The sequence below is a fragment of the Populus alba genome, chromosome 18 (genome assembly GCF_005239225.2).
Source record: "Populus alba chromosome 18, ASM523922v2, whole genome shotgun sequence".
NCBI lineage: Eukaryota > Viridiplantae > Streptophyta > Magnoliopsida > Malpighiales > Salicaceae > Populus > Populus alba.
This window is the reverse complement of record NC_133301.1, coordinates 1355723-1383303: the sequence shown is the minus strand read 5'-3', so window position 1 is coordinate 1383303 and position 27581 is coordinate 1355723. Positions and strand designations below refer to the sequence as shown.

Below are 27581 nucleotides of genomic sequence, written 5' to 3'. Positions count from 1 at the left end.
CTGAGCAATTGCAAGCCAGCATCAGTCATCCATACTGCTTGACATCAATTAAACCAAAACCGAGATTCGTTAAAGAGTACAAACATCCAAAGATTACAAGCATTGCACAATAAGTATTGCCCCTAACAAGGGCTAAAAGCTAGTAGGTTTCTTGTGTTATTCTCCTCTTCGCCCATGGCTGAAATGTCATAGACTCTGCACTGGACATAGACCATTGCCTGGGTCGTTCCTTCCACCATGACTAGCTTACTTACAATGGTGCCTGTCAGAAAACCACCACCCTCTTGCATTGGAACAAGATGGCTGAAGTCCATGTTCTCCCTCTGCCCACGCAGCATCAAATTACAAAACAACAAAACCATATTTGCCCAACGTTGGATTAATCATGAGCTGGAATGACTCATCCCAGCAGTTATCTGGATGGCTGACTTTTTCGATGGTTTCCAGTGATGGCTGATGTGCCAACTAATTTGGCCAATTTTTGAATTTACAGGCAATGGCAAGCCACTTCTTTGCTCGCTGCATGCTTCCAGTACAAGCCTAGCCACCATGAAAAGTGAAACAAACAGCCTTTCAGAAAAGGTTTAGCCACAGTTCTATAGATCATTTCATATGCATTTTACATCAGCAAGAGGTACAATATTGAGTCATGAACTTTGGATTATTCATCAGTTGGAGTGTACCAAGTACCTACCTCATACTCATAGAAAGGGATCAATGAATTCACTCCTGTACCAAATGTTTTTCTATCTATACAGGGAACAATGAGCATCCACTGAGATATAAGCTAATAGTTTATAGAGAGTTATCTAGGATTGTGGTTGAATCAAGTACATGTATCACACGAAAAAAAAAACCACCATGGCATATGGATAAGTTGTATTTGACAGTGATAGGGCATATTTCATCCAAGCTAATATATCATAAGGCTTTAGCAAAGAAAATGTCAGTGGTGTGGGTCCATATAAGTTTCTAACCCAAAAAACTTTCACTTGAGGTGGTATGTTAGAGAATTATATAATCATATCTTAGGGTCTCACTTAACAACTTAAGCTTTTAGGTTAGATAGTTCTTTGACAGAAAAGATGAATGGTAATACAATACATTACCATTGTGTGACTTTCTGAACTACTCTTTTTTAGTGTCCACGTCATCAGCTTCTTCAAGTTCCGATTCATCCACATCATCAATAGGAATTTCTTCACTATTATGAACAAAAGAACCTGCATATTTGTAAAACTGGTTTCAGAATCAGAAGATAAGAAATACCTCTCAGTTGCCAGACAGCAATGAACTGAGCAGTAAGAATAACAAAGAATCAAATCTGAAATTATATAGGCACATAATAGTCTGTATATATCAGCTGATGAATCCAATTACTGGCAGAATCACGAAGTCACAGACATCTATACATGAGAGAAAGGGCAGGCAAATTATTCAAAATTGTGAATTTCAACTAGGATATAAAAACCTTTTCCTTTTTTAGCAAAGGTAGCAGCTATCTACAGTTATGCTAAACAAATAAAACTCCTTTAATAATTTCCTTCACACAGAACCCTTCAAGGATTAAGATATGCAGGATAGGATCAACTTTTCTTTTGGCATAATGTGGCCTCTCTTGATAGTATTGGCTTGAAAACATGAGACCAGTGCATGTGACAACCTTAAAAAGTCACCTGAGATAGGACTGGCTTAAAGAAGAAAATCAGCCTAAACAACACAGCACAAGAATCCTTAAGGAGTTGCTCTTATATGGGGTTCTGTACCCTCTAACAAGAACCATGAAAGTATGAATAGCATAAATGATCCATGTGAAAATCATGACATTGTACATCAAATTCAAACGCTTCAGTATCCTAGGAGGTAGTGGAAGGACTAGACAATGTCTCTAGCGTTGAATTTGTTAGGCATTTTCAGCTCCCATAATGGCACATTGGGCAAGCATCCAAACTGCAGGGATATAGAGTCTAAATCTATCAATAGGTACTGGAAAAGTGACAATATTTACCAAAAATCCATTTGATGTAAAGATTTAGTCTAGTACTGCTTTGGTTTCACAAAAAGCTTTGGTCAAACAGTCCTTCACTTTCTTCTGGTAAGGCAGGCAGATTAAAATTAGCATTATGAGAGGGAGTTACACTTTAAATGCATCTGCTATAGGAAAGTTTGAGCAGTTAAAGAAATATATGAGGTAAAGGAAACCAAAGGATAACCCCTTGTTTCACATGAGAAGGCTAAGATTTCAAAGAAGATCCCAAGTTGGGAGCCATCCAAAACTTATTGGCACAACAACATTGACAAGGAAAAGCAAGATTACACATTCAAGGAGTCTAGATGTAAGGGTATTTCACATCTTCAACCTAAGACATAATAATAATTTTACCTCTCTCAATTATCTGGGCAGCACTAGGACTGTATCTTCCTTCTCTTGATTCTGATGTGCTGTCCAAAAGATATGGAAGTTCCAGAAGCTGCAACAATGATTCTGTTTGAGGATTCCTTGGACATCCTGCAGTAAATTTAGAAACAAAAAGTTCAAACAGAATCAACCAGCCATATGACAAGACCATATGCGTCTTGATCATTGCATGTTGAACTACAGATGTACAAGCCCATATTATCTACTTATCTAACAGAAATGCAAGTCAATCAGAGACAATTACAACCTGAAAAGTATAATGCTCAATGCCATCAACTTGAGAAGAAAATTTGGACCAGAAACAGAAAGGTCCATTAGGACATAAATTGCAAATCACTTCAAAGTACAAAGCTAAAGAGTTAAAGCAAAAGAACATGAATTTGGTGCAAAACCACATTGACTCCAAGCATATATGTGTAGACTTTAATCACAAATTAAAGCACTTCCAAGTATCAAATTATGAACTTGGCACACAAAAACATGGATTCAGATCACAAATGCAACTTAGCTTGTACATGGAACACAAAAAAGGCCTAAACTTCAATTCATTTGTTAAATCTAGTCATGGAAACGCTACTGTACTAATTGATTCGGTCCCAATAATTGGTCAATAAATGTTATTGCTCTACAGGGTCCATATTTAAGATGCTAAAATTAACATGAGTTTATATGGATGATGTGTAATAATAAATCACCATTACCAGAAAAGGAACCGTTTGGGTCTGATTGAGTGGGATCAAAAGGTGGAGCAGTCTGTGTAAATTCAAATGGTTTGGTCCCTCTTTCTCGTAGCCTGCTACTGACCAATTGCCGACAATCTTCCATTTCAAGCTGCGTAGCCCTATCATATCAAAACATAGAGTTAAGTGTGAAAAAAAATGGGGAAAAAAGGAAGTGAGAGAGATATCAAGCTAAATCATAATAAAGATAATTTATACGTAATACGCACCCAAAATTTGCATTTTTAAATGTTAATGGAAAGATAGAGTTGAACTTCCTCGTAATGGCCAGCCATTCTTCATCATATTGAATTTCATAAGGTCCAGGTTCCGATTCTATTTCAATAACCTGCAAAATCATTGGAAGCCAGAACTAGTGAAGTAAGGTTCCAAAATCATTGCAAAATCATAACAAGAAAGACACTGTAGACAACAATCACAGATTACAATAAGTACCTGTAAAAATTTGCGACGCGGAAGACACTTGTCAAGTGCAAGAAATTTTGTCAATGGGCCACCCTCACCATGCTGAACAACAGCGGAAAATTTGCAGTGCAGATGAGCAGAAAACCAATATGCAGGTCTCAATTTTTCCAGCAGTTGAGCAGCAGCTTTACTTCCAAGAGTTTTTTCTTGAATCTGAAATATTACCAACCACATAAGCAACCACCATCAGTTTGAGTAATCAAAACATGTTTACGGATGATGAAAACAAGCTTGCACTAAAAGCAAAAAAAAAAAAAAAAAGCCCTCCTTTAATACATCTACTAGATTGAGTACTTATGTCAGGAATTTTAATCTTTTAACCACAAGAAACATTTTCAAGTACTTTTTTTTTTTTTTTTTTTCATTTCATTCAGAAAATCCCATGACTTGATAATAAACCAACAAACTCCAACAATGTAACACTAAAAAACACATCAATAGTCAATCAAATTATAGAACAACATCTACCTCTTTCTCAAAATAAGGTTTATACCGAACAAGCTGCTTCCAATTCCCACAATCAGTTATCCCAACAGGCCAATCATGTGAAAGAAAAATATCAATCGGTTCCTCAACTTGCATCAGTTTATGCACATCATACTCACGAACATGATACACTGATCTTATACTGCTCTCATTGTATGGCGCCCTCTCATGATGTCCTGCTCACACAATACTTCACTCAAATCAAACACTAAAAACACAATAACCCCTACTCAAAATCTATCATCCTCACAACAACTCATAAGAAAAACACAATTATAACAACCAAACAATACACAATTACACGTAAACATTAAATTCTTTACCTGTACGATAATTACGTGCATTATAAATACCGGAAAGTCCACCAATTCTAATATTCCCAAACTTAATCACACCAGAAAATCCCAAAAAATATATATTAGGCGCCACATATCCTCCATAATACCTACAAAAAATTACAAACAATTACACATATACTAATTATTAAACTAAACTTCATAAAATTAAAACTAATTAATTATGCTTACAATTCCCATAAGTAATTAGAAGCTTCATGATTTCCACCGATAAATATCGTAGGAACGGGAGCAATTTCTCGGCCTGAATAGTACTTCCAAAACGACTTCATCTCCCGAAATTTTAACGGCACGTTCAAGCTCTCCATGTCTCTCTCGTTTCTCACAGCCTGATTAACAAAAACGAGAAAGAATAAGAAGAAAAGTGTTCTGTTTTGGTGGAAATTAGGGTTTAGGAAATTGCTTTAGTACCTGAAAATCGCCGCAGCAGAGGAGGAGGTCGATCTTGGTTCCGTTTTGAGATTCGATGAGTTTGAGTGTTTGGTAGACTTTGTCTAGGTCGCCATGCATGCATCCTTCTATTGCTATCTTCATGCTTCGCACTCTCTGATTTTGAATTTGTTGTTAACGGGAAAATTAAGCTCAATCCCTAGGGTTTGGTTGAAGTTGACTGACTGACGGATAGTTATTTTGTTTGTACATTTCGGTCCTTTGTGTTTTAAGAACGTATCGTTGTAGGATATGAACTTTCCCACATATCATGTTATGTTCTTTCTACGGAGTATTTCATGTCCGTTTTATCTACCATTTAGGTGATAATAGTCATACTTCTAAGATACCGTATGTTTTTATGTTTATAACTATTTATAATTTTCTTAATTTAAAAATATTAAATTAATATTTTTTAGTGTTTTTATTATTTTTTTAATTATTAATTTTAAAAATTAAAAAATTATTTTAATATATTTTTAAGTAAAAAATATTTTTAAAAAGCACTATAAATCATAATATTAAGCATATATTTAGACTCATTCAAATACTTAACCTGATAAAAAATATCAATTATTTAATTATAGAATCAAGTCATCAGTTACCAGATTTTTTTTCTATTAAAATAATTTTTTATTAAATTTTAACTCAACTAAGTTTAGATTGAATCTGGATCATTTCAGCTAAATTTAAATAGATTAAAATTAAAATTAGTTTAAGTTAAAAACCTGATCTTAACCACTCATGTATTCCTTAATATTTTAAAGAATATCAACAATTAATTTAAGTAATAAAAAAAATACCAAATTGACAAATAATTATAATAAAAAATAAATTGATAAAACACTAGGACCGTCCTGATACTTTGCCTCCTCTCTCTCTTGCTCTCGGTTTCTTCCATTTTGGCCCAATCCATCTTTTACCCCATCACCAAAGCCCAACAAAGACAAATCAGTAATGGCACATTCGTAAATTCCAGCCCGTTCATCTCATCAGCCAAAAACCCTAAAATGCAAGTACACTTACCTCTCCCACTCCTTCCCCGTCTTCTACAGCAAGCTGTGCAAAGCCCTCCCCCCTCTCTATCTCCTAAGCCTCCTCTCAGTTTCTCTCTCTAGACTCTAGAGGGAGAAATATCGATTAAACGACATCAAGAAATGGGAGAAATATCACTGAACGAATTAGAAGCGAGAGCCGATGCGGCTGGTATCGATCTCTTGCAAATTGACCTCGATTCAATCCAACTTCCTCCTGGCGATGATTTTGGCATTATTAGGTCAGTTTTTATGATAAAATAGCTGTATCAACTTTTCTTTTTGTTTTGTTGGCTGCCTAGAAAATCTAGGAATAGAAAGCAAAAAGTTAGTTTTTTTTTTTTTTTCATTATTTGTTTAGTTTTGATTGATTATGATAAGACTTATTAATTAATTAATTTTTTGTTTTATTGGGGGAATCTAGGTTTGGATATTGTGACTATGTAGTTTGTGCTTTGATTATGATTTGTTATTTTACTATTTGGGTAGTGATGATGAAGATGTCTATCAAGAAGAACAGATGGATTTTGACTATGGGTTAGGGAACACTATTGTAGTCGATAATCTTCCAGTTGTTCCAAAGGAAAAGTTTGATAAGCTTGAAGGAGTTGTCCGTAAGATCTATAGTCAGATTGGTGTTATTAAGGAGGATGGCCTTTGGATGCCTGTTGATCATGACACTCATAAAACTTTGGGATACTGTTTCATCGAATACAACACTCCACAGGTACTGTCAATATGTATGAGTGTATGCATTTACTTCCATTTCCTTGAATTTTCGGATGATTGTTAGTCACTTTACTTTTCATTTGTCCATATGATCAAATGTGGTTTTATGTGGCTGACTAGTAATTATGTCACAGTAGAAATGTGAAGTAGCATAGGTAGTGAGTAAATGTACCTGACATGCTAATATAGAGTACACATAGGGAATCTATGCTAATAAGTGCTGGCTTTTGAAGTCTTGGATAGGTAGCAAGTATCATGCCTAGCATACTATATATAGCATACTTAGGGCCTTGGATGTTGTCTGGATGAATGAAATTACTGGCTTTTGAGGGCTTGATTGCAATTAGAATAAGTTCTTCATTTTTCTGGTAGAAAATTTTCTTTGCTGATGAAACATACTTAGGTTTGTGCCTAGCATGTCTGAGATCGACAGTCAAACAGGTTTTTTTAATCATTACCAATTCATTTGGTTATGATTGCAGGAAGCTGAGCTAGCTAAGGAGAAGACAAACGGGTACAAGCTTGACAGAGCCCATATTTTTGCTGTCAACATGATTGAAGATTTCAACAGATTTATGAAAGTTCCTGATGAATGGGCACCTCCAGAGATAAGGCCATATGTTCCTGGGGTAATTAGTTCAGTAACATTCATCTCATCCTTTCCCATTTTCTTTTCTGCTATCAACATTGCTGGATGACCTGATTCTCTATTCTTTTAAGCTCATCAACTTATGTTCCTAACAGAGAAAGATATAACAACTTAGACCATAGACATGGTGTTCTTTTGAACTTTCTGGAGTCTATTTCGTATTAAATATTCTGCGACTCTTGTGTCATAAACAGGAGAATCTTCAAAACTGGCTCACTGATGAAAAGGCTCGAGATCAGTTTGTGATTCGTGCTGGATCAGATACCGAGGTGTTCTGGAATGATGCAAGACATTTGAAGCCTGACCCTGTTTACAAGCGTGCTGTAAGTGCTTTCTTTTCTTTTGATAATCTGACAAGTTTCTTTTTCTTTTTTTTTTTTCTCATGGCTTAGAAAATGCACAGACTATATGAATGACTTTACATGTTTATCTATACAGTATTGGACCGAGAGTTTTGTGCAGTGGTCCCCCCTTGGGACATACCTGGCAACAGTTCATAGGCAGGGTGCTGCAGTTTGGGGTGGTGCGAGTACCTTTAATCGGCTAATGCGTTATGCTCATCCTCAGGTTTTTTTTTTATGCATTTCTTTCTTGTAATTTGACTTGGAATTTTGTTTTTCTGTTTAACAATACCCATTCTGATGATATCATTTGCAGGTTAAACTCATTGATTTTTCCCCTGGTGAGAAATATTTGGTAACCTACAGCAGCCATGAACCAAGCAATCCTCGTGATGCTAATGTGAGTTTTTTCTCTTTTCTTCTTTTCTCCTTGCGGTGTTGTCAGTTTACTTCTCCATGGTGCTGGGATTAATGTGCTTTTTTTTCCCAGAGGGTTGTGATAAATATTTTTGATGTGAGAACTGGCAAAGCAATGAGAGATTTTAAGGGCAGTGCTGATGAATTTGCTATTGGAGGAACTGGTGGCGTTGCAGGAGTCTCTTGGCCTGTTTTCAAGTGATTTTCTTTTTCCACAATATCCACAATCCTTATAAAGCTTCTTGTTTTCTTTCAAAACTAATTTGTCCACTTTCAGTATTGATCACAAGTTCTGATTTGATATTTCATGCTTTCCAGGTGGGGTGGTGGGAAGGATGACAAATATTTTGCCAAAATTGGGAAGAACATGATTTCTGTGTATGAAACCGAGTCATTCAGCCTTGTAGACAAAAAATCCTTGAAGGCTGAAAGTGTGGTGGACTTTAGTTGGTCACCAACAGATCCAATTCTTGCTTTCTTTGTTCCTGAACTTGGTGGCGGGAATCAACCTGCCAGGGTGAGTATTTAGGTGTTAAATGGACGGGCTGTTTTATTTTGCAAATAAAAGATCTGACTTGTGTTCTGTATTCTCACCAAATTTATAGGTGAGCCTCATTCAAATTCCAAGTAAAGAGGAATTGCGACAAAAGAACCTTTTCAGTGTCAGCGACTGTAAGCTGTATTGGCAGAGTAATGGGGACTACCTTGCTGTGAAGGTGGATAGGTATACAAAGACTAAGAAAAGCACCTATACAGGATTTGAGCTTTTCCGTATAAAAGAGCGGGACATACCAATTGAGGTATTGGAACTAGACAACAAGAACGACAAGATTATTGCCTTTGCTTGGGAGCCAAAGGGCCATAGATTTGCTGTCATCCATGGTGACAGCCCCAGGCCTGATGTAAGCTTTTACTCAATGAGGAGTACTCATAATACTGGTCGGGTTTCAAAGCTCACTACTCTAAAGGGCAAACAAGCAAATGCTCTTTTCTGGTCACCGTCTGGTCGTTACATAATACTTGCAGGACTTAAAGGTTTCAATGGTCAGTTGGAATTCTACAATGTTGACGAGCTTGAGACAATGGCAACAGCTGAGCATTTTACAGCAACAGATATTGAATGGGATCCCACTGGAAGGTAGTGTTTGATAGCATTGACGAGGTGGCTATTTGGGCAATCATAATATTTTTGTTTTTCAGCAAGCAAATGAAATTGCAGTAATCATATTTGCAGTGTTTGATATGTTTCCTTTTTTATAGCTTGAATCAAGTTGATCCATTGTTATCGAACATGTACTATGATTGTCATAATTGTCCTCTATGCAGGTATGTTGCAACTTCGGTGACTTCAGTTCATCATGAAATGGAAAATGGCTTCAACATTTGGTCTTTCAATGGAAAGCTACTTTATCGGATACTGAAGGATCATTTCTTCCAGGTAAGATCAATTATTGTTCCGTCAGAGTCAAGATTTTATTTTGGCAGTGAAAACTGATGGCCTTTATCAACTTTAATTGGCTGGAGGTATTTATGCATAAAATGCCAATATTATCTTAGTGTCACCTTGGTGTTATCATCAATTCAGCAGTAGTATATGTTGAACAATTGTGCATATCCTGGAGTCTGAACCTTTTTTATTATTATTATTATTATTATTATAAAAGGAGAGAATTGAAAATGAGATCTCTTAGGAGGCAGGGAGGGGGCAATTGATTCAGAAGGCTCATTAGCACTTTGTTGTTATTATACCACTTTGATAGTATCATTGGTCGGTTCTTACTTCAGATTGATCGAGAACTTGAAACATTACGTCACATCATTCTGATTCATCTGCTTCTAATCATTTGCTTTCCTGCTGATTTTATATCATTTATGACAGTTCTTGTGGCGCCCAAGGCCACCATCCTTCTTGAGTCCAGAAAAGGAGGAAGAGATTGCTAAGAATTTGAAGAAGTATAGCAAGAAGTATGAGGCAGAGGACCAGGATGTGTCTTTGCTATTGAGTGAACAGGACCGTGAGAAGAGGAGGATGTTGAAGGACGAATGGGAGAAGTGGGTGAGTGAATGGAAGAGGTTGCATGAAGAGGAAAAATTGCTGAGGCAGATGTTAAGGGATGGAGAAGCAAGTGATGAAGAGGAAGAGTATGAGGCAAAAGAAGTTGAAGTTGAAGAATTGTTAGATGTTTCCGAGGAAGTTCTTTTTGAATTCGGACAGGAGTAAGCGCTAGTGATATATTCAGATATCTACACCGCTAATTCAGAGGCTGTTTTCTACTTCACGCAACCTTTGCTGATACAAAAAAAAAAAAGGCTTGGCTTCCAGGTCAACATTTAAGTTAAGTTTTTAATTTTTTATTATTTTTTTAATTTTCTGGTAGAGAGTTATTGTTTGGTGTTTTTTCTTGGATTTTGTTAGTCCTGGTAAGGGCATCACTTAAATTTTATTTTTTTTAAATGCTTATTATGGAACTAGCCTGTCAGATACACCCAATTTTGTTAGATCTTTTTTTTTTTTTTTTAATTATTATTATTATCATCGAAAAGAATCAATACTGGATGGTTACATATCCATTTTGATTTTCTTGTATCATTCGAGAAATACAATATCACAAAAATGGTGAAATAGAATGAATCAACTACATATTTGATCCTGCAAATTACTAATGAATTTTATTAAGATATTGTATGAAAATATGATTTCTTATATCATTCGGGAAATACATTTGAGTTTAGTCCACTTTAATTCTATTTTATATTTTTATATGAATATCGATAACTTCGTCAAAATAAATTATTTTTAAAAATATTTATAGTGGTTGTTTTCTGGAAATATATTCAACTAATATTTTTTTAATTTATTTTTAAAATTAGTATATTTAAACAATGAAACACAAAAAAATAAAGCAAAGAAAAAAATAAGAGTTTCAATTGTTTTTTAAAAACTTTTAAAATGTAAAAACAAAAAGGCTTTTAATATTTTAAATTTGATTTGTATTCTTCTTAAATTTTGCTATTTATTCAAGCAGTGTTTTCTTCACAAAATCGCTTGAAGCATGTGCTTTTTGAATCCAATATTAGATGTTCTGATAGTAACCCTATGTTCTTTAATCTATTAGCCTATGGCAAGTCGCTGTAAGTTTTTGATGAAATTCGTAATGCTCTCTAATAGAAATTATAATAATAGATAATATCAAATAAGTGGCCTTTAATTCCAACATTGAAGCTATTGTATAAACATGAAAAACCTAGATTACCTACCCCCATCTTGCTTTGCGCTTCTTCTTCTTTTCATTCCCTTAAAAGAAACTTATTCTTAAAGACTTTGACTCTTCTTATAAATGAATTTAGAAAAATTCTTTTTTATTTTGAGAAATTTCTAGAAGTCACTTTATTTCTTGATGAGTAGAGAATCAATTTTTTTTAAAACCAAAAATAAAATCCTAAAAATTATCTAATTCTTAGTCTCAAATTCTTTATTTACGTGATAGTAATATTTTTTCTTTTTACATTTTTGAAACTTTATTTAATGATCTGGCGTGATCTTGGACGTGAAGAATAATAATAATAATAAAAATGTCTTCTCCTTGCTTGATTTTTATTTTTATTTAATGTTTTTAGAATTTTACTTATTCTGCATCTTAACTATGAGAAAATAAATAAAGAAAAAGACTTGGAAAAAAAAAATCCAAGCCATCCATGGAAAGCGGGGGGTTCAAACCCTCAATATGAACGCCTAAGTCCACTCAGCTATCTCTTCCAATGGAGAAAAGAAAAGAAAAAAATCCAAGCCATCCATGGAAAGCGGGGGGTTCAAACCCTCAGTATGAAACGCCTAATAGCATGTTTGGCATTGCGGCCAAACCGGCTTTTCAAAAAAATTTAAAATTTTTTTTTTTTTTGCTAAAATTGAGTGCGGTTTGTACTTTTTGGATCGTTTTAATGTGCTGATATCAAAAATAATTTTTAAAAAATGAAAAAACATTATTGGCATGCTTTTCGGCACGAAAAGCTATTTGAAAAGCAACCGCTACCACACTCCCAAACACCCTCTAAGTCCACTAAGCTATCTTTTCCAATGGAGAAAATATAATTTTTCTATCACATTTCACACAACAAATACAGTAATACACAGCACAAGTAGGGCTTGAAAAACAAAAATCCTTTTAAAGAAGAGTTCAGAATGAGTCAGGCTGCGCATGGCTCCTACCTATCAAGAATCAAACATGTGACCTCAGCTTTGTCTTGTGCTCATTGTTCATAATACATAAATAAAGCATCATAAGAAACCCTATTTCTTTTATAATTCTCAGCTAATTTCAGTCTTCCATGCCTATTTTTCTTTTATCATGGTGCCCATCATCATTTTAATCATTTCATTCGCCATCATCATAAATTATCGAGGCATGACAAAAGAAAAGAAAAGAAAAGATTGTTCATCCTGCAAGTTGATTGCACAGTAACTCCAAGGTTGTAGTTTGTACGGTGGTGGTGCTTCTGCAAGTTTTAACAGTCAAATTTAACAATAATTAGCTGAGATTGTTTATGATTATGGTTATAGTTGTTTTTCAAAGTGTTTTTTATTTAGAAATGTATTAAATTTTTTTTCAAAATATTTTTAAAACACAAAAATAAATAGAATCTTAAATAATGCATGAAAACACTAGTTGACACAATTATTTAGCAGCTGCTCAGGATAGAATTTGCTCCTTTTCGTTACATGGAAACACAAGAATGGATAGAATCATGAACAGGGAGGAGCTGGACACAGTACTCGACAGAAAAAAGACCCGTGTTGATGGCATGCTTGCGTCTCTCTGAAGAATCATTTTATTGAGTAGATGTCTTTTAACTGTTGAGTTGAAATCGTCGAAAGGGACAGAACTGAAAAGAAGCTTGAAGTAGTTCGTGAAGTAGAAGGACAAGAGGTGTGAACCTCCATAACAAAATAATTGAAGCTCATTGGCTTCAAAAAGCATCGATCACGCATTCATACTAGCTAGAAAAGTGAAGACAAACACCAAACTGCATGTGATTGGATTTGTTTGTCCTATCCCCTTCCAAGATCAAACCTCCTTTTGGTTTGATTACCTGTCTGCACCATGTTGTGCGCTTACATTTGTTAGAACTACAATTTTATGGCCCTTCCTTGGAGTTTAATCCCAATCGATGAGATGGGAAAAATGAGTATATTCACTTTACCAATAAGTTGGAGTTGAAGACGAATTAAGAATAATACAACTCATATTTTTTATTTTTTTTTATCTAATAGCTTAATCTAGATTTTTAACCCGTGCAATGTCACGAGTTAGACAATTGATTTAATTTAACTCAAAACCAAGTTTTCTTTTTGAAAAAGTTAAATCTAACAAAGAACGACATACAAAAAGACTCGATATAACCCAAGTAATTTTTATAACTAGTGAAAATTTTTATAAAAACTAATAGAGTCCAATCTCCAATTAAATAAAATTCTAAAAGATAAGATTGAGAAAATATGAGCTTAAAAAACTAAATGAACCTAAGTGAATATTCTCAACCTTGATTTATCTTCTAAATTTACAGTTCGTTAAATCGTAGACCCAACTTGATCAAGAAACTCAATTCAATGTTAACGTTGAAGGCTGAAATAAAAAATAAAACATCAATTTAAAAGATTTGCAAAAAAAAAAATAGCAATAAAAATGAAGGAGGATGAAATCAATGTTGAAGAATGAAATTAGAAAAAAAAATCAATTTAAAAAACTTACCAAAGTAGAAATAAAAATAACAATAAAAACTGATGGGGGATGAAATCATAAAAAATCAATTTTAAAAATTATCTCAAAGAAATTAAATAGCAATCAAAATAAAAAAGGATCAATTTGATAAATTAAAGAAAAATAAAAGAGAATGAAATTGAAAACAAGTTTAATTTCTATAAAACAATTCACATAAAAAAAAAATCAATTGAAAGAACATGGACCAAATCAAAAAGAAAAACAAATTGAAAAATTACTTTAAAATTTTGAAGAGTTAGACACGAAAATCAAAAAGAAAAAAAAAAGCAAATCAATGACAAAAAAAAAAATCAAGCCATGAAAAAAAATGGAGGCAAGGTAAGGAAACCACATTAAAAGTACAAATAAACCCTTAGAGGCAAGGTTACTATTATATTAAAATACCCAATTATCCTCTAAAGACAATTTTTTTTTGTCCATAACTAAAATGTTTTTGATCGGTCCACTTGTAAAAAAAATAACCAATAAATTTAGCATCAGTTGCTTGGTTGCTATTATATTACATAAAAAAAAATTAAAATTAAAAGATAATCACAGATTCAAATCTCACAAGAGAGAGAGAGATGATTGTTCAATATTATTATGCATGGAGGGTGAGAGCATGGATGCTTTCTTATGGTTCAAAGGAAGCCCATGGTGTCTCCCAAGCTTCATCAGCAATAATGATTTCAAATCAAGAAATGAAAATTAGTTGCTTTTACCAACTGGAGTGACAGCAATCGCCGAGGAGTAATGTCGAATTAGGAATGATTGATTGGCCGTTACGGAACTGGCAGGGAAGAAAACCTCGAATGATTATAATTTATTGCAAAGTAAAATTATTAGTTCCCTTTTTTTCCTGCCCACGTTACGATCAAATGTGAAATCTGAAGAAATGATTGTGGTCTCGGAGAAGAGAAGTTTGATCCATCTGAAATGCTGTTTGTAAGGTGATAAGCCGTTAGGCTGTCAACCTCTGTCTTGTCTCCGATTGGGGACAGATTCCAGCTTGCTTCCACCACCAACACCGAGTGTTTTCTCTGGCCTACCGCCAAAGATTCTAAAACCATGGCCCTCTCTCTCTCCCTCTCTACCTTCAATGGAGATTCCGTCCATCTATTTCCCTCCATGAATATAGAAGGGCCCACTGCAACGCTAGACTCCATACACACAGAGAAGGTTGGATCTTAGGTCACGAGACCCCACTGTTTTTCTGCAAGGAAGCTTGTAGGCCATGGTTGTACAGTTGTTTCAGTGGGCTCTGAAAACGATGTGAACAGCCTTTGAGATTCATGGAACTTCCACGCATCAAGGTGGAAATGTCCTTCATCGGAGTGATTGATGGAGTTCCGTGATGTCATTCACGCGGCAAGAATAAAACATAATTTCTTCAATTATGTTAGATATATATAGAGATATTTAGGTGTATTGCATAGTAATAAGGCATGATTTTTTCAAATATTAAAAAAATTATTAGTAGTTGATGTAATTTTTTAATAACTAATTTTTAGTATAATTAATATTTTTTAATCAGTAATGTTCAGATTTAACATTAAATCATGAAATATAACTATCATTTAAAATCATGTTTGTTTTTTATATAATAGTTATTGATCGTTTGAATAAGATTTGAAATTCTTTTCAAATCTCATTCCATCATGACCAAGAATTTCTCGGTTAATATTATTTAAGAACAAATGAAACGATTTTTTTAATTCATTTAAAGTGATTATTATTAAGATTTACGATTTATTAAATCAGAATTTTCTCCTATAATTTGAAGACACATGAAATCTAAGCTTTTTATCTTTGGCTATAAACTACTTTGGAAAAGAAAGAAAGAAAGAGATCTATTGTAAATATATCAGTTCAGATTCGTGGAAGGTTTATATAAGATTGGAGTGGAGAAAGATTTGGTTTCAATATACAAAAATCAATCTAAGAATATTTTAATGGCTATCATTAAAAAAATAAAAAATATATATATAATATAGGAAGTGTATGGTACGGTGCAAGATGTTAGGCTAAAATTTCCCTCAATATCATAAATGGGTTGGTAATATTGCACTTTCGACTAGTAATACTTTATGGGTTTTGTGTGGGTCTTGCGTGGACTCAATTATCAATACTCTCTCGTGGAATTCCTATATTGCATTCAAGCTGTCGCAAGAAGGTTCCTATGAGTTGAAGGCAGATCTTCTTTATATATATATATTTGCCGGGTAATTTCAGTTGTTGAAAATGTAAAAAAATAAAAATAAAAATAAAAAATAATAATAATTGCCATTTGTTTCCAAGCAGCACTAACTATATTAGGTATCCTTTGCACTTTGTCAAAAGGTTGGCCTCGTACTATTATAAGTCAAATGTGGGCACTAGCTCAATATTAAGTTCATGATCTTATGATCCATGGAACAATGGCAACAACACCTACCCCTGAGGATGCATGTGAATTCATTACAACATAGCTTGGGGAAAGAGAGTTAATTAGAAAGTGCCCTATTTTGTACATTTCTATTTGTGGGCACAAAAAACTTATTAGATTTCAACTTTCTCAATGAGCTAGTCTCCAAATTAAAAACAAATGAATATTTTTTTTGCCATTCTAAGATAAGAGTAAGAGGTACAAGATAATATATTTCATTTTATATATTTTTATTGTGAGACAATAATTAAATGCTTTCTTTTTAATGTTGAATTAAAAAATCAGATTATAAAAATGTATTATTTTCATGAGTAAAAAGGAGCCTTTACATGGCAAAAGGCAAATTCCAGATAAATGACTTAATTATGTTATTATATGATATTTTATGGGGTATTTAGATTATAAATAACAAGCTGATTTTTAGAATAAAATACTGGATTGAATACTCAGTTTTAACTTATTCTTCATTGTCTTATATTTTGATTAAAGACTCGAAACAATAACCTTACATACTCATGGACTAATAAGTAAAGTGTTCTTAGTTTAATAAATTGTCAGTGCTTCTTGTTCGTAACGTCCTTTAATGTTTTAAATTTTAGTTTATTATAATTTTAATGGTAAATTAGTTCCATTAATAATATCTTGATTATTTTTTTTAAAAAAAAAAAGAGAGAAGAAGAAGGAGGAGCTTTTACATTTGTTTCATTGTTTGTGGAAGTGCTTGTTTGTATTTAGTGACATTAATGCCTATTTTATAAAGCACAATAGGAATCTTTAGCTTTCAAATCTATTTCAAGTGCAAAGCAATACTTACCATTGCTTCGAGTCATAATCCATAAATAATAATCATAATGGACGAATGTGGACCCAAATTAAACTCGAATCACGAAAGAATATGGGTTGCTGGTGGCCTGTTTTTGGCTTGCATTGATGTCTGTACCTACAAGAACACACAACGAAATTGGAAGCATTCGGAGAAGATAAAATTAACTCAAACCCCGAATATATATATCTTGAAATGATATCAAATTTATATTCATAATGGAAGGTAAGATCCTCAATCTATCATATTCTCTGTATATCCATCCTCAATCACTTTGGTTTACGATGGGAAACAAAAGACTAGAGAGTAAAAAATATATCGAGAGAATCGAGAAACAAAAGACTAAGAAATCAATGTTTTTTATGGCATCATGTTGGGATCCAAATATTGGAAGCTAATGTAATATTTCTTGAGTCTTGCCCATCGGAAGATATTGTGATATTAAGAATTCAGAAGATACCTTCTAATTCTGTTTCGTTTTAAAAATATGTGTAAAAAAATATAATTTTTTTTATTTTAAATTAATATATTTTTAGTGTTTTCAGATAATTTTAATGTGTTGATGTTAAAAATAATTTTTTAAAAATAAAAAAAATATTATTTTAATATATTTTAAAAAATAAATATATTTTCAAGTATGACTGGTGCACTAAACTTAATTATTAACAAATATAAAAAAAAAAGAAGAAGAGAAGTGGTCACCGGCTCCATCTACTATCATAGGGTCTAGCTCTTAATTATCAATCAGAGTTGATAGCGTATTTTTTTTTCCCGATCCCTCTATTTTAAAAATGAAAATAACCCAAAAGACAAAAAAAAAAATAAAAAAAAAAATTGAGAAGGAATATAAGATTAATTAATGTACTCATATTTAGGGATGCTTGATATGATTTTTAAAGATATTTTGAAAACCCAGCGGTACTGGTTGAGTGGTAGATGACAAGACTGCCCTTAATTTGTTCATTACGTGTCAACTTTGTATTAGCCGGTTTCCCTTTCATTATTGGATCCTGCCTAATCAGAGAAATTAATTAAACTTAATGCAACAGTAGATTTTTTTTCTTCTAATAACAATTGGTGACGTGTAAGGATTGCTAATCTATCGATCAATCTCTCCGATAGCTTATAAATATGGCCAAGATAATGATCTTTGCTTGTATAAATTTATAACACCATAATTGAGAAGGCAAAAGATGGCCACTCCCATTTCCTCCGTCTCCCCCACCATGAAGTGTTTCTTGTATGCTTATTTTGTCTGTCTGTGCCTTCTCTTCTCTCTGGAGAAGGGCTATGCCCTTGAAGGAAGGAAAGTTGCTGAAAGCCACCATAGCCACTCCATCGAAGTGAGCTCTCTACTTCCATCAGCGAGCTGCAAACCCTCCACCAAAGGTTATTTACATAAAACTCATTACTCAGTCTCTATCAATCTCTACAGTTTTTGAGTTTTCACCACCACCACCACCACCACCACCACCACCACAATATTCTCTTGATGTTGCTCCTCCTCCTCTGTTGGGTCAGCAAATATTACTGTAGCTAAGAGCTATACCTCCATGCTAATGTCTCATATATATCATTTTAGGCCATGCTATTTCTTGATTCCATCTTGTTCTTTATGCTTTGCAATGGGAGATTCAGCCATAATTTTCTTCCTTGACGGTGCATAAAGTTTTTACACAGTTCTCTAATTAATAAATTGCGAAAAACACTTTCTGGTAAACACGCATACAATTGAACGTGACAAATTAGGTTTGGCCCAGTAAAAGTATGTAGACAATTGATCATGAAAATTAGACAGAGGCCCCTCCACTTCTAAAAAGCAGAAGCATATATGTAGTAGTCTTGGAGTCGTCATCATCCAATGTCAAAAATCATCACATACCAACCACGGCATATTATATTTTTTCAATGGCCACAGAAACATTTTGCTTCATCGAAAAGATAAAAGTAATCATAGCTGTTAAACCAGATCCGACAAGTTTATTCAATGGAGACTCCGGATCATCTTCTTAACTTTGATAAATGTTAACAAGCTTATACATGGATTGCAGGGATTTGGTTGAATCAATGTAAACTAACCCTAGCAAGCTTCAACTTGACAAATTATTGGAGTTAATCCTTGCATGATCACAATATTAAGATAAATTAATATCAAGTTGGTTTTTTTTGTTTTTTTCGCATATCTTATTTTTTCTGTATATAATATTCCAGCTGAATCTTGTCCGTGGCACGTTGAAATTATTGACCTCTGAATCACTTGTTTGTAAACAAGTGATCAAGCACTAGTCTGAGGTTTCAATTTACAGTTTTATTATCTCCTTTAATTATATTACGAGTGTAAACTCAAGCATGACAACCCAACAACTGGTTTTAAGCATACCACCTGCAATTTGTTAGCTGCTTTCCCTTCCTTCTAGGGAACAATCTTTTTCTTTATCTATACTTAGATTTTTAGGCAATCTTTTTCTCCTTTATGCAAAATACTTGTGAAAGAGAGGATCTTTAAGAGAAACTCTGCATCTCTTTGTGCCATTGGTGGCCATAGAGAGTATTCCTCGAAGGTTTTTAAGGATAGGTGGGATGTCCCTTCACAAATTAAATGAGAGGTAGAATGTCTCTCACGCATTGTTGTTTTCTTAGAAAGATTTATCAGTCTAACACAGCTGTGTGATGGAACTTGAAATTTGCAAAAAAATGAAGTCCACTTCACCAGCAGCCTCGTTGAAAATAAAGGTTTCTGCTGTGTAATCATTTCATGCTCACTAGTTGTTTAACTTTTTTACTTCAATAACTGAATTTAAATTCAAAATTTCATATATAATTCTTTTTCATATGATGCCTTTCTCGTCGTGTCTTTTTCAAAGTTTTTAAAACACTTCAATTAAGGGCGGTTTGGTTCGGTAGGGTGGTAATTCATTAATTTATGACTTCATCTTGACTTCTATTCGGAATAAATTTAACCTGACGGGTCAATTCTTAACTTAGTTAGATTTGATAGATTAATTATTGTCTGGATAAAATTTTAATTTACTTTAATTTTTTAAATAAATTTATTTTAAAATAAAATCTTAAAACAAAACTGTTTTAGATTGATTCAAATTAGTATGTCTAACTCATAATTCAAATCTTAAAACAAAACTATTCTAAATTAAATCAAATTAGTCCGTCTAACTCATAATTCAAATCTTGAAAGGAAACTTTGCTTTTAAAAACAAACATTCATGAAATCTTAAAAAAAAAAAAAACATTAAAATCTGCTCATAAATCGGATTTTCAAGCAGTGACAAATAAAATGCTACTCAAATATTGGTGGATTGTGAAATATTTGATTATTAAAATAATTCAAAGTAAATAGTTTCAAGATTATATAAAAATATAATCTCATCATTTGTTGTTGTTCAATTTCAGTTCTCAGCAACAACGACAACAAGGCATCTCTCAAGGTAGTCCACAAGCATGGGCCTTGCTCTGAGCTAAGCCAGGACGAAGCGAGTGCTGCTCCAACACACACTGAGATCCTCCTTCAAGACCAGTCCAGGGTCAAGTCAATTCACTCTAGGCTCTCAAATTCCAAGACCTCAGGTGGCAAAGATGTGAAGGTGGTGACTGATGCAACCACCATCCCAGCCAAGGACGGCAGCACAGTTGGTTCAGGCAATTATATTGTGACTGTGGGACTTGGCACACCGAAGAAAGATCTCTCTCTGATTTTCGACACCGGCAGTGACATTACCTGGACACAATGCCAGCCATGTGCAAGGTCTTGCTATAAACAAAAGGAGCAGATATTTGATCCAAGTCAATCGACATCATACACCAACATTTCATGCTCCTCATCGATCTGCAATTCACTTACTTCTGCGACAGGTGATGATATATAAGAGCATTTAATCTAGTGAGTTTCTACAATATCTGTGTTTTGCACACAGCAACAATGACTATGCCCTCAAGACTACCGGATCTGTTTTTGTATTCAAATTCAGTGGTCTAGATGAATACTGGCACCGGTGCCCTCAAAACACAGACGTCATATATAGACTTCACCCTTTAAAGCGTCCAAAATGTTGTGATGATTATTTAATTTATAATCTTGTTATATACATGCAGGCAATACTCCTGGCTGTGCTTCCTCAGCTTGTGTCTATGGCATCCAATACGGGGACTCATCGTTTTCGGTAGGATTCTTTGGCACAGAAAAGCTAACCTTAACATCTACTGATGCGTTCAACAATATCTACTTTGGTTGTGGCCAAAACAACCAAGGTCTCTTTGGTGGCGCGGCGGGACTACTTGGCCTCGGTCGTGACAAGCTATCTGTAGTGTCACAAACTGCCCAAAAATACAACAAGATCTTCTCCTATTGTCTCCCGTCTTCCTCTAGCTCAACCGGGTTCCTAACTTTTGGTGGCTCGGCTTCAAAGAACGCTAAATTCACACCACTTTCAACAATTTCTGCTGGCCCCTCCTTCTACGGCCTAGACTTTACAGGAATGAGCGTTGGTGGCAAAAAACTAGCCATCTCTGCATCAGCATTCTCGACTGCTGGTGCTATCATAGATTCAGGGACTGTCATTTCAAGGTTGCCACCGGCAGCCTACTCTGCGCTTCGCGCCTCCTTCAGGAATTTGATGTCCAAGTATCCGATGACAAAGGCACTATCGATACTTGACACTTGCTATGATTTCAGCAATTATACCACCATCTCAGTGCCTAAGATTGGTTTTTTCTTTAGCAGTGGGATTGAGGTGGATATTGATGCGACAGGGATTTTATACGCGAGTAGCATATCCCAAGTGTGCCTGGCATTTGCTGGAAATAATGATGCAACTGACGTGTTCATTTTCGGAAATGTTCAGCAAAAAACACTAGAAGTTTTCTATGATGGCTCTGCCGGGAAAGTTGGATTTGCTCCAGGGGGTTGTAGCTGATTAATCTTAAGCCAGCTCTCATGGTAGATATTGTACGACTAAAAATTCGAACCTTAAATACTGTTGGCGTTAGCAGAGGGAATTGAAATGCCCAAGGCATTGATGATGAATAATAGCAGAAGACTCATGCATAAGTGAATTGTGGAACGAAAGGAATTAAGTCTTATAGTGGCCTGTAGTGGATAAATAGAAGTGAATAATATAAATTAAGTCTTTGATTCAAATCTCACCGCTATATTCACCCCACTGTATAATATATTATAGATAATATCTTAAAATCTCACTTAACAACTAAGTTCTTGGCTTGAAATGATTTTTTTATTATAATCACATGTTCAATTCCAATCCGTGATGGACCACTGTCTGTGAGCTGAAGGCTCGTTAGTTCATGAAGTGCCTTCGAGAAACAAGTTAAATCGCAGATGCAAGAGGAAAGATCCAAACCCAAGTTACTGAAACTGGCTAAAGATATCCTTGTATCCTACACGTAAGAAACAGCAGAGACCTCCACAGTGCAAACTCGAAATGTTAAAATGTCAAAATCATCACATTAGTTTTAATTTGAAAGGAAATTTAAAGGACATAAAACACAGTTCCCATCTAATAAATATACCAATACCATGAATTATTGCTCTCAAATTGTAAAATAAATGAACATGGAGACTAGAAGAGTGCTTTTCAATGCCATAATACAGGAGTCTAAGATTTTTTATACAACCAAAAACTCTATGAAGAAGGAATCCCAGAACCCTTTTGCTGTTTCCAGAGCATGCACAGGAATCTGTGAAGAAACTTTACCGTCATTCTTCTGGCACACCAATCCAGGAGAGAAATAAAAACAACTTGAACGTTCAAGTCCCCAGAATGCACTATATAAACAAAGGGACTCGTATTTCTGAAGCAGCGAAGAGTCTTTCATTGCTGAAAACAAAGTTATTGCAGAACAAAATGTCTGTAAACAACAAATCATCTAGAACAAGCAGAGCTGGAGCAGGAAAAGCTCCTTCTAGTGGTGGCACTGGCTCAGGGTCCAGCAAGGGCGGTGGTGACTCAGATGAAAGCTCCTGGTCAGGATTTTCGCATATCCAGGGATGGTTTTGAAAAAAACCCCTGCTGGATATATTCCGTGATTTGCGCAAGAAGTAGAAATTTCAAAGTCCAAACAATAAATAAAATACTGGTTTTGCTGTTTTGGCCTTTCATTGGTAATGAAAATTAAAATGCTACACTAGCAGCAGTTATTTCTGATGCCCCGTCTCTCTGTTTTTTTTTTTTTTTGTCAGAATTTTTAGGCTATTATCATTTCAAATTAGCTTGCTTAAAGAACAGTTGCATCTGTTGTAATTTCATCACTGGGATTAAATTGAAAGAGCTGAAATGAAGGATTATAATTTCATTTAATACAAATGATAAATATGAAAAATATTTTTGACTGTTCATATAATTTCACTGAAAGGACTGAAATGAAGGATTATAATTTCATTACTGTGATAGAGTCCGTATAAGTTAACCGTGAATTATAATATTAATATTTTTTTTGTTCTTTATTTTTTTTCTATCTTGATCATCTTACTTCTTTTTTTCTTCTTTTAATTTCTTAAAAAAAAAAAAAAACTAGTACTTTATATACAATCTTCCATAGACGAATTTCATCAAGGTTAGGAGGCCCGCGGCTTGGATTAAGCCGGCTATTGGGCCGATGAAATGGAATAGATATGGGTCCTCTTTCGGGAAGCCTGAAAGATCAGGTATTGGTGGAGTCTCGAGGGATTCGTGATGTGAATTTGTTTTTATTTTCTCGAACTTCAAGCAGTTTTAACATTATTTGTGTCTAGAGATGAAAGCAGTATAGCACTGAACTAGTTTTACTCAACCGTGATATATTACCGGTCAAATCAATATTTTTACAAATTAACAAAAATTACAGATTATATTTTTACAGTGATGTTTTTTTTTTTTTTTTTTTTGGCTATAGTGTTCCTTTTCTTTTAATAAAGACTCCATTTTCATCTAAAAAATATAAAAACTAAATTTTTCCACAATAATAAAATATATAATAACAAAAAGTATCGTTGAAATCCATTGAAACTCCCAACAAAAATAAAAATAAAAATAAAAATAAAAATTCAAAACTTAAACAAACATGTTGTGCCAAGCACTAATTTGCACAGGTACATAAGCATATAATCAATGTAAAGGAACACTTAACATAGTTTTTTTTTTAAAAAATAAATAAATAAAATAGCAACATTTTTTTTTTAAAGAAAGTAATAATTGTAAGATTTTTTTATATTTTCTCTCTCCTCTCCTCATTTTAATTTGTGAAGAGAAAAAAATGAAAAAAAATAAAGAAAAATACCCCAAAGATACATTGAAATTTCGACACCATTAGTACTATAAAATAAATTTTAATAAAATAGATCTAATAATATCATCAATAATCATCAATAATGACTCAAGTGGGTCATACTTGTCGTCAAAGACAAGTGAACCACTCATCACCTTTTGACAGCAAATGTAACATATTTAAAACATGACTTTCTTTTATATCATTAGATGTGTTTTATTAATATATAAAAATGTTATTAGATTTGTTTCATTAATATATTTTTTATTATACAAGTTGTATTTTTATTGAAGTTTTGATGTGTTTTTTAAAGTTTTTTCTTTTCTTTTAATGTGTTCAATTTTTTTTAAAATGTCGCTATTTGAAATAACAACAAACTTAAATTTAGTATTATTAATCATAACATATACATGTTATTTCACAAATTACTTTTCAAACTATGTTATTTGTTAATATTTTTTTTAAAAAAGTGCTAATTAACAAGATATTTGCGCAATTCTCACTTCCTTCTGGTCGTGGACCTCGTGGTGGTGTCTATAGGACGGAATTTTTGGGGATATGTGTAGCACATGGAATTAATTTTTGGGGATATGTTTTCTACTGTTATTAATTTATTTACTTAATAAATTTACATATTTACTATTTTTTAATACCAATTTCTTTTGTTTTTAGAGAATATTAATTTTAATAAAATTAAAAGATTTGTCAGTGAATGTATTAAGAGAATAACAAAAAGAAAATATATAAAATCAAACCATTTTATTGATATATTATAATTTAGAGCTAGTGCTCCAAATTTTTTTTCTTCCCATTTTAGTCACAGCCACCGGGGGCAAACCCAATCCTTTCCTTCGCACCATCAAAGACTATAGTGTAAGTCTTTTGCTGAAAATTCCCAAAGATAGAAACTTCGTAATCCAATTCTGCAAATGCCAAGCAGTACACCTTGCTCCCTGGTGGATATTGCAACATGATCCCCGAAACATCGATATCCATCTCTACGCCACCTTCGAAGAACACACTAATCGAAGGTATTGCAACCGTGCTATAATTACTGAAGTCATAGCATGTGTCTAGAAAGATATCTTGGGCCGACAAAGGATAACCTTTCAACATTTCTCGGAACACCGACCTCAGTGTCGAGTATGCCTTCGGAGGCAGCCGAGTGAGCACTGTACCGGAGTCGATGGCGCTAGCAATCTTAAAAGCCGATGCATCTATTGATAGTTTACGGCCTCCAACACTAATTCCAGTCATTTTGATGTCGTAGTCCGAAGATGGCGCTGTTTTAGATACTGGGGAGAATTTAACATCGTTCGACACTTGGCCGCCGAAAGTAAGATGACCAGTCGAGCCAGGAGTTGACGGTATACAATAAGAGAAGAGTTTGTTGTATATATTAGCAGTTTGTGATGCAAAAGATATAGGCTGGCGGTTTAGTCCCATTATACCAGATTGTCCATATGAATCACCAGATACTTGATCGCTGCATCCAATCAAAACGTTCTCGAAGTCGTACTTTAAATGGCTAAAGGATATTGTTTCGGTGGCCCAAGTTCCTGTGGAGCTGCTGTTGTCTACATATGCAGTTTTGTAGGTGCATTTCGAAGAGGAGCATCCTGTATCCGCAACATTGAAAATACATGTCTTGAAATTTTATTTTTTAAAAGGTTTAATTTATCTCATTTTTGTGTCAATAATATTGTTAATTAGCCAATCAAAACTTTTAATGCATGTCAAAATAATAATATTTACCTTGCCCGATTGCTTGGCATAGCTTTGAGGAACATGGAAGGCCTTTGAATGAAGCTGACTTGGTTGGATCGAACACAGGGACTTTTGGATAGCAAGCCTTGCATGGCTTACATTGAGTCCAAATGAGACCACTGCCTGTGTCGAATATAAGTGGCATTTCCTTCTTGGGCGTGCCGATTCCAACGTTGACAATATAGTCACTTGCAGTGATTTTGGATAGACCATAGAACGGGACACTACTCTTCATGTGCTCAACACTGCTGGTCAAGTTCACTGAACGCCGGGCCTGAATAATTGAGTCAACTCGAAGTTTGTCTCGACGGAGGATTTCGTTGAGAGATGATGCTGGAGCAGTTGATGTTCTGTGTGGATTGCATGGACCGAACCTGTGTACTAACTTTAGGGATGATGAACCCTCGTTGACAGCTGAAACACAAAGCAATTACCTTAAGAACACATCAAGGGCAATCCTCTCTCTTTCTCTACATTGTGCTTCACAGTCCCAAACAAAATGCGAACAATTTCTTCAAAAATATTAGTAAGAAGAAGAAGGTCATGTGCTTAATTTTTGAATCAAGAACTATAATACCTTTGGAAGATTCCTTGCAGACTTCTGATGGTGGGAGAGAATTGATTTTGAGAGTATGAAAATATTCTCTCGTTCCTTCATCGGCAGCGTCCTTCAAAGAGTTACAAGGGGAAAGAAGAAGAAAACCATAAATCACAAAAGAAAGTAGTGGTATCGAAGACATGGGAGCGCCAATGGGAGACAAATATTCTCCTCTTAAACAATTATTATGCTTCTCTCGAAGTAGGTACAACTATTTATAAATGCACAACGAGTTAATTAACAATATTCTAAATGGCACAATGTACTGTGGCCCCACAATGTACTGGGGCATCACACAATGCACAATGTACTGTGGCCAAACAATTATTATGCAAAATCTACTGTGGCCACACAAAATATATTATGGATTATAACAGTAATTTACAGAATATTTTTTTTTTTTTTTCTAACTTTTTTTATTTTTTTTCCAAAATTATTTTATTTTTTTTTTTTTTGCATTTCTTTTTTCTAAAATTTTTTTTTGTTGATTTTATTTTTTAAATATTGATCTGATTAAAAATTTCATTTTATAATTTTTTTCTTTAAAATACTATGGATTACTGCGGTGTTTTCTCACATAGTTTTTCTATTTTTTTTTTTTTATATTTTAAAATTATATTTGTCGTTTTTTTTTAATATTGAGCGGATTGAGAATTTAGTTTTGTAATTTTTTTTTTCTTTAATACATTATTGATTGCTATAATGTTTCTCTGCTTGGTTTTTTTTTATGATTTTATCCGAAATTATCCTTTTTTATTTTATTTTTTAATATTGAACTAATTAAAAATTACAGTTACAATATGTGAGGAAATCATTATAACTTTCCTCGAATATTACTGTGGAAATGCTATAGTGTTTTTTCCACATGATTT

The 27581-nt window shown here is 33.9% G+C and overlaps 4 protein-coding genes across 4 annotated transcripts; 2 read left to right on the top strand and 2 right to left on the bottom strand.

Annotated features, from left to right (window-relative positions):
- Positions 1-23: 23 nt before the first annotated feature.
- LOC118051153 (lariat debranching enzyme) lies at positions 24-5047 on the bottom strand. Its single transcript, XM_035061723.2, has 10 exons — positions 4878-5047; positions 4638-4795; positions 4434-4555; positions 4093-4286; positions 3595-3777; positions 3369-3487; positions 3121-3260; positions 2384-2509; positions 1110-1223; positions 24-540 (listed from the first exon to the last, which is right to left on the bottom strand). Exons 1-9 carry the CDS (start codon positions 4998-5000, stop codon positions 1129-1131), a joined length of 1260 nt encoding a protein of 419 aa, XP_034917614.1. The 5' UTR covers positions 5001-5047; the 3' UTR covers positions 24-540; positions 1110-1128.
- An 851-nt stretch (positions 5048-5898) lies between these two features.
- On the top strand, positions 5899-10551 carry LOC118051155 (eukaryotic translation initiation factor 3 subunit B). Its single transcript, XM_035061725.2, has 11 exons — positions 5899-6171; positions 6419-6656; positions 7141-7287; positions 7502-7630; positions 7746-7874; positions 7965-8048; positions 8139-8263; positions 8384-8582; positions 8671-9203; positions 9392-9503; positions 9945-10551. Exons 1-11 carry the CDS (start codon positions 6053-6055, stop codon positions 10284-10286), a joined length of 2157 nt encoding a protein of 718 aa, XP_034917616.1. The 5' UTR covers positions 5899-6052; the 3' UTR covers positions 10287-10551.
- A 7663-nt stretch (positions 10552-18214) lies between these two features.
- On the top strand, positions 18215-22221 carry LOC118051156 (aspartyl protease family protein At5g10770). The gene is made up of 3 exons (XM_035061726.2): positions 18215-18458; positions 20478-20936; positions 21177-22221. The coding sequence occupies exons 1-3, from the start codon at positions 18263-18265 to the stop codon at positions 21995-21997; spliced, it is 1476 nt and encodes a 491-aa protein (XP_034917617.1). The 5' UTR covers positions 18215-18262; the 3' UTR covers positions 21998-22221.
- Positions 22222-25084: 2863 nt separating this feature from the next.
- On the bottom strand, positions 25085-26883 carry LOC118051157 (aspartyl protease family protein At5g10770). Its single transcript, XM_035061727.2, has 3 exons — positions 26689-26883; positions 26100-26525; positions 25085-25963 (listed from the first exon to the last, which is right to left on the bottom strand). Exons 1-3 carry the CDS (start codon positions 26849-26851, stop codon positions 25158-25160), a joined length of 1395 nt encoding a protein of 464 aa, XP_034917618.1. The 5' UTR covers positions 26852-26883; the 3' UTR covers positions 25085-25157.
- Between the last annotated feature and the right edge of the window lie 698 nt (positions 26884-27581).